The 15082-nt window shown below is 35.3% G+C and overlaps 1 protein-coding gene across 3 annotated transcripts in view; it reads left to right on the top strand.

Annotated features, from left to right (window-relative positions):
* BTBD10 (BTB domain containing 10) overlaps nucleotides 1–15082 on the top strand; it is an 81959-nt gene that overhangs the window by 48943 nt on the left and 17934 nt on the right. For all 3 annotated transcript variants that reach the window (XM_036258676.1, XM_036258674.1, XM_036258677.1), the window contains 2 exons: nucleotides 10955–11151; nucleotides 13739–14024. In XM_036258676.1, coding sequence (XP_036114569.1) covers nucleotides 10998–11151; nucleotides 13739–14024 — 440 coding nt within the window. In that variant the 5' untranslated portion in view covers nucleotides 10955–10997. The remainder of the gene's footprint in view (nucleotides 1–10954; nucleotides 11152–13738; nucleotides 14025–15082) is intronic.

The following is a 15082-nucleotide window of genomic DNA, read 5'->3' as shown; positions in this document are numbered from 1 at the left end:
ATACAAAAACTATTGTTCTAGAGTTTGGTGCAAAGAGATGTTAACTTATTAAAGTGACCATGTTAGTAAAATTTAAAATTATTTGGAAAGACTTATCACCTGTTGGTTTGCTTTATGCTTCAAAGCTTAATTTTGGTATAAGATAAAGAAATAAGAATTATTAGCTCATATAGTTGCTGAATTTAAAAATGGCAACATTTCTTTTTGGTAATAAGTGTCTGTGTGTGTTTAAGGTGGGTTTACTTATATAACTAGGGGTGCTGGAAGTGATGTTCTTTAATTGATGAAAACTGTGATCTTAGAGGATTCATGATTCTGGATTCTGATTTGGGTTTCTGTAATAACTTAATTAGATAATAAATGTTGATCTGTGAGGTTTTCAAGTGGTGATCAGTTGGAGAATATACTTGCTTTTAATCTGATTATAGAAGACTTGGTTTCATGAGAACATGAACCATGCTGTAAGAGGGGGATGCAAGAATCTCTGTAGATTGGTAAAAGGGATTTTAGTGAACTCTGGTGAAGAAAGCATGAGAGAAAAATATTAACTGTTAGGAGAAGAAAGGTATGGCTTTTATTAAATGTAATTGAAATGACTAAGTAGCAACATCCTGGAAGGGTAGCCTCTTCGTATAAGGAGGCCAAGGGGCCTATTCTGGAGTCTAATTTGATTAAGATTTGACATGTGTGCACTCATAAAACCTCACCACAGTCAGGGTAAGAACATATCCGTCACACTCAAAAGTTTCCTTGGGGTCCTTTGTAACCCTTTCCTTATTTCCCTTCCAGCACCCAAACTCCATACACAACCACCAATCTGTTTTCTGATACTGTACATTAGTTCATATTTCCTAGAATTTGATGTAAGTATACCCTTTTTTGGGTGGGGAGGGGATCTGGCTTTTTTTACCCACATAATTTGAGCTTGGTCTATGTTATAACTTGTATCAACAGTTCATTCCTTTTTATTGTTGAATACTATTCCATTGTATGAATATACCACAAATTGTTTATCCAGTCACCTGTTCATTGACATTTAGTTTATTTCCAGTTTGGGACTATTACAAATAAAGATACTAACAATGCTTGTATCTTTTCATGGAAGGTATACTTTTAATTCCTTTGGGTAAATACCTAAGATGAGATGGTTGGATTATATGGCTAGTGTATTTTTAACTTTTTAAGAAACTGTCAAACTGTTTTCCAGAAGTTTCCAAAGTGGTGGTACCATTTTACCTTACCACCAGGGGTATATGAGAACTCTTATTTCATACACATATTCACCAACACTTGATATGGGCTCTTGTTTTTATTTACCATTTAAATAGATGTGGAATGGTGTCACATTGTGGTTTGAACTTGCATTTCCTTAATGACTAATGCTATTCATCATCTTTTCATGTACTTTTTTCCCCACTTGTATATCTCAAATATGTTGTCAATTTCTTTGAGAGAGCTTTTTATCTATTCTAGATAACAAGTCCTTTATCAGATATATGATTTCATTCTCTTAACAGTGTCTTTTAAATAACAAAAGTTTTCAATTTTTATATAATTTATCAATTTATGTTTTAATGAATTGTAACTTTTTCCCCTGAGTTTTTATAGTTTTAGTTTTCAAATTTAAGTTGGTGATCCATTTTGAGTTAACTTTTGTATATGATGTGAGCTTTAGATTAGATAATTGCTCTTTTTGTTTGTTTCCTAAGAGGTGCACCATTTGATGAAAAGACTCTTGAATTGACTTTGAACCCTTGTTGAAAATGAGTTGTCCATATATATGTGGTGGGTCCTTTTCTGATCCATTGATCTACTTGTCTGTCTTTATGCCAGTAGCACAAAGCACACTATATTCATTTCTGTAGCTTTGCATTTCCATATGAATTTTAGAAACAGTTTGTCGCTTTTGACAATCACACCGACTAAGTTTTCTTTTGGAATAATGTTGAATCTATAAATCACCTCTGGGAGAATTCACATCTTAACAGTGTTGAGTCTTCTGACTTCTGAACATAGTACATTTTATTTAGGTCTTTTAAAATTTTTCTCAGCAATGTTTTGTAGTTTTTAGCATGCAGGTCTTCCACATTTTGTCAGATTTATTCTTAAATATTTGTTTTTTGATGCCATTGTAAATGTTGTTTTCAGATTTTCTAGTATATAGAAATACAGTTGATTTTTATATATTGATCTTGTATTCTGTGACCATGCTAAACTCACTCATTTGTTCTAATCACTTTTTGAACTAGAGTCAATAATAAATGATCATTAAATGATCATGTTAGGGACAGTTTTACTTTTTCCCCCAATATGGATGCCTTTTATATCTTTCTTTCCATACATATTGCTCTAGCTAGGATCTTCAGTACATTTGTGAATAGAAGTGGAGAGAGTAGAAATTCTTGTCGTGTTCCTAATCTTAGGAGAGTATTTGATCTTTGACCACTATCTGTGATGTTGGCTGTAGGTTTTCCATAGATTTTTTTTTTCTTTATTGATTTTAGAGAGAGAAGAAGGGAAAGAGAGAGATAGAAACATATATGAGAGAGAACATCAATTGGCCGCATCCTACATGACCCCCACTGGGGATTTGGCCCACAATCTGGGCATGTGCCCTTACCAGGAATCGAACTGACGACCTCTTGGTGCATGGGTCTATGCTCAACCACTGAGCCACACTGGCTGGGCTCCATAGATATTTTTTATTCAGCTGATAAAATTCCATTATATTCCTATTTTGCTGTTTGTTTTTTTTCCTTTTAAATCAGGAATGGATTTTGTCAAATGCATTTCCTATGTATATTGAGCTAAAAATTCTTTATTTTTAAAAATATTTTTATTGTTTTTTTTTTTTTTTTTTTTTAAGAGAGAGTAAGGGTGAGGGAGAGAGAGGGGAAAACATTGATATGAGAGAGAAACATTGATCAGCTCCCTCCTGTACACCCCATATTAGGGATCAAGCCAGCAACCTGAGCATGTGCCCTGACTAGGAATCAAACCCATGACCTTTTGGTGCATGGGAACACGCTCAACCAACTGAGCCACACTGGCCAGGGCTTCTTTATTAGTTTTTAATGTGGTGAATTACATTGATTGCTTTTTTTCCTTAAAGATTTTAAAATTGATATTTAGAGAGAGGAAGGGAGAGGGAGACAGAGAAACAGAGATGTGACATAAGTTGGCTGCCTCCTACACACTCCCTACTGGGGATGTAGCCCAAAACCTAGGCCTATGCCCTGACCAGGAATCAAATTGACGGTCTTTTAGTGCGCAGGATGACACCCAACCAAACTGAACCACAGAGGCCAGGGTCATTGATTTTTGAATATTCAACTAACCTTGTATTTTTAGGGTAAAGATTATTATGTCATGATATATTGACATTTTTATATATTGCTGTATTTGAATTATTAAAATTATATATAAAATATTTGCATATGTGTTCTGAGAGATGTAGGTTTGTAGTTTTTTGTAATGTCTTTGTCTGGTTTTGGTATCTGGGTAATGCTGGCTTCAGAGAATGAGTTAGAAAATATCTACAGTTTTCTGAATAGTTTGTATAGAATTGGTATTACTTTATCTCAAAAGCTTGGTTGGCCCTGACTGGTTTGGCTCAGTAATTAGAGCTTTGGCCTGCTGACCAATGAGTCGCGGGTTCGATTCCAGTCAAGGACATGTACCTTGATTGCGGTTTGTCCCTGGCCCTGATCGGGTCATGTGGGAGGCAACCAATTGATGTGTTTCTCTCACATCAATGTTTCTCTCTCTCTCTCTCCCCCTCTCTCCCTCCCACTTTATCTGAAGGAAAATGGAGAAATATCCTCAAGTGAGGATTAAAACAAAAAAAGCCTGGTTGAATTTATAGGTGAAGCCATCTTGGCCTTACATTTTCTTAGAGGAAAAGTTTTTAACTACGAATTTAATGTTTTGTTGTGCATGCTGCATTATCTATTTCTTCTTGCATGAGTTTTGGTAGTTTGGAAATTTGTCCATTTCTTTCAAGTTGATGAATTTGCATAAAGTTGTTTGTAATATTCTTCTATCATTCTTTTAATATATGTAACCTTTTTGTTGACATCAAGTTTTTCATTTCTAATATTGGTAATTTGTATCTTCTCATTTTTTTACCCAGTTTAGCTATAGGTTTATCAATTTTATTTATCTTTTCAAAGAACAGTACTTTTATGTTATAAACCCTTTACTGTGTTGTGATAATTATTAAACTAATCTTTTTAAAAATATTTGATCAATAAGAAAAAATTATTTATTTTCCCATGTAGCTACTATTTCCAATGTTCTTCATTCCTCTGTGTAGATTCATATTTTCATCTACCATTATTTTGTCTTCTGCCTGAAGGGCTTCCTTTAATTTTTCTTATAGTGCAGGTCTGCACATGATTAATTCATTCATTTTATTTTTGTGTGTGTCTGTAAAGGCATTTTCTCTTTATTTTTGAAAAATGTTTTTCACTGGATATAACAAATTCAGATTGACAGGTTTTATTTTATTCTTCTTTGTGTGTGTGTTTTTTTTTAAATGTGTTCAGGATTTGTTGTGCATGCTGCATCTGTGGTTTTGAGGTTTTCATTACATTTTAAGACATTATTTGTTCAAATATTTATTCTCTTCCCCACTTCTTTTTCTTTATACACTCCATTTATACCTATATTAGGGCATTTAAAGTTGACCCATAGCTTACACAAGCTTACTCATGCCCCTCTTTAGTTTTCTACTTTCTGTCTATGTTTCATTTAAATATTTTCTATTGCTGTTTCTTTGTTTTTTTGTTTTTAATGTTTTTTATTTTATTGTTTATTTTTATACAGGGAGGGAAGGAGTGAGAGGGAGAAAGAGAGAGAGAGAGAGAAACAGAAACATCAGTGTGACAGAAACATTAATTGGTTGCCTCTACACACCCCCCAAGTGGTGAACCTGAAACCTGGGCATGTGCCTTGACTGGAAATTGAACCCACCACCTTTTGGTGTATGGACTGATGCTCTAACCAGTTGAACCACATGGGCCAGGGCTATTACTATGTCTTTAAATTCACCAATCTCTTCTTTTATAATGTATAATCTTCATTAATTCCATTTAATGTATTTTTCATCTTAGATCTCTTCATTTTTATCTCTGGAAGTGTAATTTTCATAATTAAAAAATTTTCTATAGCTCCATAATGTTTTGGAGGAATGTGGTTATATTGACTGTTTTAATGTCTTTGTTTCTAATTGTAAGATGTGTGTCAATTCTGGGTTTATTTTGATGGATATTTTTTCCCTATAGGTTTTCTTTTCCTGTTGTTTTGCATACCTGGTAATTTTTTATTGGACACCATACAATGTGAATTTTATCTTGTTTGTGTGCTGGATATTTGTGTATTCCTAAAAATACTTTTGAACTTTGTTAAGGCTCAGTTTAGTTACTTGGAAACAACTAATAGTCTTTCAAATAGACTATTTGAAATCGTCTTTCAAGTCTTGCTATTAATGATTTATTAGATGTGACTAGAGCAGTGCTGAGTTTAGGTGTAATTATATCCTGTTTCAGAGCCAAGACCCTTTAGATTCTCTCCCCAGTGTCCTATGAATTATGAGGTTTTCCAGCCTGACTGGGAAGAATGGGCTCTTTGTGAGTCCCGGGCACCTTTTCCTCTAATTATTTGAGTTGGTTCTTTTTCCCAGCCTCATGTAATTTCTTCACATGTGTGTGCTAATTGGGACTAAGCTCAATATTTGAGGAAGACTCCCTGTAGATCTCTGAGATTTTCTGTCTGTGCTGCTTCCCCCTCTCTGGTACTGTTTCCTGAGAACTCTAGCCACCTATTGTCCCAGCCTTTCAACCCTATATCCTTAACTCAGAGTTCACCAGGTTTTGCCTCATTATATTTACTCTCTCAGATTAATAATTTGGACAATTGTTGGGCTTATGTTATTTGTTTTTCATCTTTGAAGCGTCACTGTCTCTTTGCATGATGTACTATGTTGTGCAAACCATTGTTTCATATCTTTTGTTGACTTTGGGGGATTGTTTCAGACAGTAAAGTAAATTTCTTGTTACTTTGTTGTTGTTTTTTCTGTGTATATGTACCACCCTTTTAAAAAAATTCTCACCTGGGGATATGGTTATTGATTTTTAGAGAGAGGAAGGGAAAAAGAGAGAGAGAAACATCTATCCATATACACCCCAACCGAGGACTGAATCCACAACCTAGGTATGTGCTCTGACTGGGAAGCGAGCCAGCAACTTTTTGGTGTACAGAACAATGCTCCACCCAACCAAGCCACCTAGCCAGGGCATACCACTACTTTTTTTTATCCATTTGTCTATTGATGAACACTTGGGTTGCTTCTATATCTTGGCTATTGTAAAAAATGCTACAATGAACATAGAGGTGCATATATTCTTTTGTCTATTGCATTATTTTTAATGGCTGAAGAACATTTTACCATTGTATAGATGTTCCATAATTTACTTGGCATCTAGGTAATTTTGGTATTTTTTTTTCCCCTCAGCTTTATTGAGATATAATTGACATGTAATATTGTGTAAGTTTAAAGTGTACATGTATTTAATATAAAAAATGTTTAACACTATAAGGTTAGTTAGCACATCTGTCACCTCATGTAGATAGTTTTTTTTGTTTTGTTTTGTTTTGGTGGTGGTGATGAGAATTTTTAAAATCCACTTTCAGCAATTTTGAAATATACACTACAGTGTTATTGTTAACCAAAGTCACCATGATGTATATTATATCCCCAGAACTTATTCATCTTATAATTGGAAGTTTGTACCTTTTGATCCCCTTCACCCATTTCTCATACCCCTACTCCTCATACCAGGCAACCACCATTCTCTTCTCTGTTTGTATGAGTTTAGTTTTTAGATTCCACATATAAGTGAGATCATATAATATTTACCTTTCTGTGTCTGACTTATTTCACTTAGCATAATGTCCTTAAGCTTCATCCATGTTATCCATATATCTAGTACCATAATTTATTTGTTCATCCATCTGTTAATGACACTTTGGTTGATTTTATGTCTTGGTTATTGTAAATAATGCTGCAGTGAGCCTGGAGGTACAGATATCTTCAAGACAGTGATTTCTTTTCATTTAGATATCCTTCCAGAAGTGGGATTGCTAGATCTTGTGGTAGTTCTAGTTTTAATTTTTTGAACAACTTTCATACTGAATCAATATCCAGTATACAGTGTTTTTTCTCTTATAGCCTAGATTCATGGGATCCAGGAATCAAGGAGTAGAAACGGGAGTGGTACCACTCACTGTACTACCCCTAGTGAACCATTGGCAAAAGTTTTGCTTTCTGTCCCCTCAACCTTATGCTCTGCTGGCCTAGAGGATTTGATTCCAGAGGTGAAGGAGTGCTTCTATCAGAGACACCACAGTGACTCCATTGAGTTGGAAGTTAACACTGCTCTCCTGCTGGCCACTTCATGATCCTCATTCCTCTGAATCACTAGGCAAAGAAGGGAGTTACTGTGCTGGCTAGGGTAATTGCTCCTCACAAGGGGGGATTGGACTACTACTCCACAATGGAGGTGCGGAAGAATACAAAACATCCCTTAGGGCATTTCTTAGTATTACTGTGCCCTGTAATTAAGGTCAATGGAAAACTATAAAAAACCAATCCAGGCAGCACTACTAATTGCCCTGATGCTTCAGGAATGAGGGTTTAGGTCACCGCACCAGGTGAAGAACCACTGTCTTTGTTACCTTTTGTGGGCTAGAAGTAGATTTTGGAGCTGATGTAATTTTCTTCTCCTTACCTGTCCTCAATTCATATATCTCAAATTCTTTTATATGCACAGTGAAGCAGAAATATCTCCTCCAAATGTGCTTGTCCTCATTTTATTTTGCACACATTATTTTTACCCTTAGAATGCTTTCCTGATCTAAAATTATTTAATTAAATAGAGTAGGACATAATTAGTCTTTCACGACAATTTGATTTTCAAGGTCTTATTCAGAGTGCTTTCCATGTGGGAATGAAAAGAGCATGGAAGTGCATTATATCTTTTGAATCCATTTAAAATCTAAACAATTTAGAAATGAAGCCAATATTTTAACAGAACAGTACTTAATCTTTCACATACACAGAGATGTCTGGTGGAAATGCTTTTCAATTAATCAGTTTGATTGGCCCTCAGAGTGAACATTTATCCTGCATTTGCCTTAGTTGTAGTTGTGTTTGTACATTGAATCATCATTAGATTCATATTTAGAAAATGTGCTTTAGCATATTTATAACTTAGCAGCCAGAAGAATTTGAGGCGTTATTTTTTTAATATCTAATTCCTGCTATACTTGTATGGATCTCTTTTTTTTTTTCCTGCTTTAGGACAGGAACCAGAAAATCCATTGTTTGTAGTCTAAAGTTTTTTTTGTTTGTTTTTTTATCCTCACCTGAGGACATTTTTGCATTTATGTTCAGATAGAGCAGGAGGGAAAGAGGGAGGAAGAGAAAGAGAGAAACATTGATGTGAGAGAGACATATCGACTGGTTGCCACCCAAACCACCGAGGCCAGGGACGAACCGCAACTAAGAGACGTGCCCTTAGCGGGAACTGAACCCAGGACTCTCTGGTCCACAGGCTGACGCTCTAACTGCTGAGCCAAACTGGCCAGGTCTAGTCTAAAGTTTTTAATGTAAGTGCAGTAGGATCTTCTGGTTTGTTCTATATCAAGAAAAGAGTATGTTACAAAGATACAATCCTACTCTGATCTTTTTCACCAGAAAGTAGGTGGGAGTAGAATTTTTCTTGTAGGTTTATGAGAAACAAATGACAGATAAAGGCTGGTAGGTTGGTTGCTTTTATTTCCCTAGAAGTAAACTTAAAGTAAATAAAAAGTCATCCCAGTCTTTTGTCTTTGTAGTCTGTTACAGTGAAGTGACAACTGATTTTCATAATAAAAGAAACTACATTTTAGTGGAAGATTAAATTTTAAATAGTGAAGGAGAGCAGAGTAATATTATGGAGGGGGAACTGGAATAAATCAAAAGGCTGCTCAACTTATATATACGTCATTTAATCTTTTTTTTTCTTTTTATTGATTTTAGAGAGGAAGGGAGAGGGAGAGAGAGATAGAAACATCAGTGAAAGAGAACATCGATTGGCTGCCTCCTGCATGCCCCCCACTGAGTATCAGGCCCACAACCTGGGCATGTGCCCTGACTGGGAATCAAACCGGCAACCTCTTGGTGCATGGGTCAACGCTCAACCACTAAGCCACACCTGCCAGGCCATTTAATCTTCATATTAATGTTAGAAAATAAATAGGATTGTCTGGCTGGTGTGGCTCAATGGTTGAGCGTCGACCCATGCACCAAGAGGTCGCCGGTTCGATTCCCAGTCGGGACACATGCCCAAGTTGTGGGCCAGATCCCCATAGGGGGGCATGCAGGAGGCAGCCAGTCGATGTTTCTCTCTCTCCCTCTCACTTCCTCTCTCTCTAAAATCAATAAAGAAAAAAGCTTCCAAAATGTCGAGCAGTTATCTATTAAAGGATGATTTGATTCTAAGTCATTATTATACTAAAGCCATGAAGTTTCTTCTGTTTCTTTTTTTAATCCTCACCCGAGGACATTTTTCCATTTTTTGTTCAGATAGAGTGGGAGGGAGAGAGAGGAAGAGAGAGACAGAGAAACATTGACGTGAAAGGGACACATCAAGTGGCTGCCACCCGCATGACCACCAGGGCTGGGGACAAACTGTACCCGAGGTACGCGCCCTTAACCGGAACCAAACCCAGGTCTCTGTGGACCGCAGGCTGATGCTCTAAACGCCGAGACAAACTGGCCAGGGCTGTTTCTTCTATTTCTATAAACACTTTACTATTTTAAAACCATGAACCATGGTATAAACCAAAATGGTAAATTTCTAAAATGTCTTAAGTGTGGCTCTCTCATTTTTGTTATTGTCAGTTTTCCTACCTGCAATTTATTCTGATTATTAAAAATCTTACCTCCTAGTTCAGCAGTGACTAACTCTAATCTACAGTGATTTCTTCTTCTGAGATTTTGAAGTGTTTATTATCCATCATTTATTTATTAGTTATATATGTATTTGAGATATATTTAGTCATTTTATATTTGAAATTTGGGATAACTCTTGAATTGTTTAAATTTCCACATGTTCATGTGTTACTACTACACTTAAATCAAGCTCCTTGAGGAAGTTTCTCAGTACAGCATTGTACACATAGTACATATAGCTTAAGAAATAATAGCGTGCAAGAATTCTGTCAACTAGACAATTTGAGTTAATCATCATTTCCATTATTAACTTCTCATGGACCACTTTACACATGCTGTTTTAAAATTTTTAATTCTGTGACTTTACACAGCTGATGCTGATAAGCTTTTTAGATAAATGCTTTTAAAAATTTTAAAAAGAGTTCAATCAAAATCAAAATGAGTTGATTGAAGTTAGCATGTAGAGTTATTTTATTTGGCAGAGAGACCAGTTACTTTGCCCCATACATACCTCAGTAAGAGTTCCAGAGCTGGTGCTCTTTTCTCTCTTTTTCTCCCACAATTAAATCAAAAGAACATTTTGAGTAATAATTATGTGATTTGGGTGGTTGCTGCTGCTGCTGCTGCTGCTGCTGCTGCTACTACTGCTGCTGCTGCTACAACTAGTACTGCTGCTGCTGCTGCTGCTACTACTGCTACTTACTCAAAAGTTAACCTTTCTTGGCTTTCGTTTTCTTATCCTTAAAACTGAGTTGGATTATGTGACCCTAAGATATAGTGCTCCAGATTGTATAAAACCTAGAAGTTTGAGGTAAATTAGGTTTATTTCAGAATTGTAAAGTAGCATTTGATTCTTGTTTTTCAAAATATTAGTAGTTTTATGTTAACTGATTTTTAAAAAAATGTTTTTATCTCATGTTCTACTTTTATGGTTTATTTTCTTTTGTAACTTATCAGTACTCCCACACGTGTTGCTAAAGGAGTTGTCGACCACACCAAAATGAGCCTACATGGTGCTAGTGGGGGACATGAGAGATCAAGAGATAGACGAAGGTCAAGTGACAGATCACGCGATTCATCTCATGAAAGAACAGAGTCTCAGCTCACTCCTTGTATTAGAAATGTTACTTCTCCAACACGACAGCACAATGTTGGTATGTATATCAACTAACCTTCCTAACAATTTTTAAAGCATGTATTTACCTTTTAAAAGTAGTAATGACAATGAATGGTATCTAATATTTCAGAGTAAAATTAACTTTTTACTTTTATTCAGTTGCTTCTATTTTAGTTTAGCTTGGTTCTTGCTCTTGAAAATAACTTATTAAATGAAACCTAAACGAATTTTTTAAAGAATCTGAGACAGACTTATGAAAGAAGTAATTTGAAAAGCCTTTATAATTATGATACATAGATTTCAAATTTTTCAAGTTGATTTTTATCTTATGAGATATATAGCAGTTTATTTTAAAATAGTTTGTGAATTATTGTAATAAATATTATCAATAGTAATTATTGATAGGAATTCTTGGTTAATCATCGTGGAAAAAGGAATTGAAAACTAGAATAGCATCAGAGTAATTTATTTTGATTTTTGACAATATATTTAATAATAAAAATAGAAGATGAAAGAGAAGGTGTGAAATGTTTTGCTTTCTTGGCAACTAGCTCAGGTCTTTCTCTTCCTACCCACTGTTATAAATGGATGTTATTACCCCAGGTAAATTATGTGTCGCTATAAAGCACTAGTCTGAAACAGAGGTGTGTAATCAATGTGAACTTGCTGATTGTCATTTTCCCCTGGGAAGGGGCAAATTAAATACCTTGACTTACTATATGATTATTATAAAGCAAAATCATTTCTATTAGGGTCTAAGTATGTGTAGAAGTTGTCATTATCTAAGTAGGTCCTTACAGTCGAACTAATACTGATAAGCCAAAAAAAAAGAATAAATAAGAAATTTCGTTTGCTATATACAAAGTTCATATGGGAAGGTATTAGAAGAATGTAATTATTTTATTACTTTAGTAAATTCTACTTTGGGGATGCTACCAGCATTCTAGAAACAGGCAATAGAATGGTGGTGTCAGACTATCTCTGGAGATACTGCTAATCTAATTATATAATCAGTAAAGCTGCTGTACAGAGTGTTCTAAGTAGCCTGAGTCATGGAGGAATTTGGCAAAAGCTGATGAAACTGAGGGGATAGAGGTACATTTTTAGTTCACCTTTAAAGTTTAGTGATCTAGCCTCTAAAGGAAACTTTAATCACAAAATCTTAGTTTTGATATCTCCTTTATAGAATATTGGAACCTACCTATTAAAATTATAAATAATAACTATGTGATCCTCTAAAATTTATAGTAGTGCTTTATTCAACAAAAGTGAAAATGAAAAGAAAGTAACATATCAGCTATTAAAGCCACTTAATTTGGTAGACATTAAAAGTCATTTAAAAAATAAATACTTCTTGCCCTGGCCGGTTTGGCTCAGCGGTTAGAGCGTCGGCCTGTGGTCCGGAGAGACCCGGGTTCGGTTCCCGCTAAGGGCACGTACCTTGGTTGCAGTTTGTCCCCGGCCCTGGTTGGGTCGTGTGGGTGGCAACCACTCGATGTGTCGCTTTCACGTCGATGTTTCTCTCTCTCTCTCTCCCTCCCACTCTATCTGAACAAAATATCGAAAAATGTCCTCAGGTGAGGATAAAAATAAATAAATAAATAAATAAATAAATAAATAAATAAATAAATAAATAAATACTTCTTGCTAGCCTTATTAATTTTTTTTCCTTCACTCACACCTTCCTTTTGTGAGATAAATTACTGGTTTTGAAATGCCTTTATTAACACAGTGAGATTCCAAAATTTGTACTTTGTGTTCTCAGAATAGTATGAATATTTTTAGTATTTAGGAGAGTTTAAATTGGTATTCTTACTAATCTTTTACTAATTTTCAGTGCTTATTATTTGGCTTGTGATTCTGCTCCTTGGGTTTCTATATATTTTTAAGCAGAGTAATATAAAATTTACCTTAATTTTGATCTTAGTTTATATATATATATTTTTTATCCTCACCCGAGGACATTTTTTCATTTTTTGGTCAGATAGAGTGGGGAGGGGGGGTGGAGAGAGAGAGAGAGAGAAACATCAACGTGAAAGGTACCCATCGAGTGGCTGGCCACCCGCACGACCCAACCAGGACCGGGGACAAACTGCAACCAAGATACGTGCCCTTAGTGGGAACCAAACCAGGTCTCTCTGGACCGCAGGCGCTCTAACCGCTGAGCCAAACCAGCCAGGGCTTAATCTTATTTTAGGTCAACAATATAGTAAGTTAGACTTTTTTTTTTGGTCCACAAAGATTAATTATTTTAGAGAAAGAGAAACATCAATGAGAGAGAGAAACATCTATCAGCTGCTTCCTGTATGCCCCCCTCCCAGGGATCAAGCCCAAAACCTGGGCATGTGCCCTGATTGGGAATTGAACCGGGACCTCTCAGTCCATGGGTAAATGCTCAATCCACTGAGCCACACTGGCCAGGCAAGATTAATTATTTTAGGAAACATTTTATTTTATTTTTCCTGAGAAATAAATTAATATTTAAGGTGTTCTATGAAAATGTTACTTGAGATTTAAAAAAAGCAGGAATGCTGTGATCTAAATAAAAAATTTAAAGACATATATATGGTTCTGAATTCTTTAGAAGAAAACTTGCATGACTTTCTTTAACATCTTTATTTCAGAACGAGAAAAAGATCACAGTTCCTCTCGTCCAGGCAGTCCTCGTCCTCAGAAAACATCTCCAAATGGTTCCAGTAGCAGTGCTGGGAATAGCAGCAGAAATAGTAGTCAGTCAAGTTCAGATGGTAGCTGTAAGACATCTGGGGAGATGGTGTTTGTATATGAAAATGCAAAAGAAGGAGCCCGGAGTGTAAGAACGTCAGAACGAGTGACACTGATAGTGGATAATACTAGATTTGTTGTAGACCCATCCATTTTTACTGCACAGCCAAATACGATGTTGGGCAGGTTTGTATAATTGCAGTTCTTTGTATTATTAATTTTAAAGCACTTTCACATTATTTTTTTTTCATTTATATTTATAATAATTCTCTGTTGGAATATAGTGTTCCTGTTTTACAGATGAAAGAACTGAGCTTTTGAAAGTTAAATAACTTGCTCACGTTAATACAGCTAGAAAGTGGTAGAGTCAGTTTTTGAGCATGGTTTTATTTTTAACAATCGTTGCTGTACCAGTGGGAATAGCAAATGTATTAGCTAATGAAGGTAAAATACTAAAAGATTTCTACAGGCTAAACCCATAGAGTGCATCTAACAAGGTGAATTTAACACTGGTAATGTTTCCTTTACTTGGGATTCCCCAATTCAGCCATCGAATACAGCAGGTATCAGTTTTGTTGGAAGGGGAAAAACCCCAACAGTTTGGTTATCAAAAAGTCAGCATTTGTCAGTTTGATGTCGATACTTAAAAAAAAAAGAAATGTTCCTAACAACAGTAAATAGAATGAAGAAGTAGTCATTAGAAGTAGTTGTCTTCTAAGCTGTGCTCATCTAGAATAACAGATTAATGTAAAGTTTGTGATTATTGGAACTGCAAGCTAAGAATAATACTTGACATGATTTTTCAACCTGTCCAAAACTTAAAGTCTTTATCTTTTTCTGTTCTCTCTAATACAAAATGAAGGGGTATAGATATGAAGTAGAAGTTTACATGAGGTTAAAAAAATTTTTTTTCTAGGTTATATATGAGTGTTTGGATGCTTGTGTGCTTGTGTGTGTGTATGTGTGTGATTTGTCAGTGCCTGAAGACAGAATAAATGCTAGCATATGACACTACATTTTGAGCGGATAAATATTTTTTTAACATTGGCTTTGCATCTGTGAGAGAAAAATACTTGAACTATAGGCTTTTGTGTATTTTTTAATAGCATGGCGGAGATTATTTGATGTAAGCTATTAGGAGGATGACTTGACACTATTAATACTTTACTTTTTACCTGCACTTTAAAGAAACACAGTTAATAAGTAGATATTTGATATTTTGCTTCAGCTCTTAAGTGGTTTTC

The sequence above is a fragment of the Molossus molossus genome, unplaced genomic scaffold (genome assembly GCF_014108415.1).
Source record: "Molossus molossus isolate mMolMol1 unplaced genomic scaffold, mMolMol1.p scaffold_m16_p_13, whole genome shotgun sequence".
NCBI lineage: Eukaryota > Metazoa > Chordata > Mammalia > Chiroptera > Molossidae > Molossus > Molossus molossus.
This window is presented reverse-complemented; position numbering and strand designations above follow the sequence as displayed.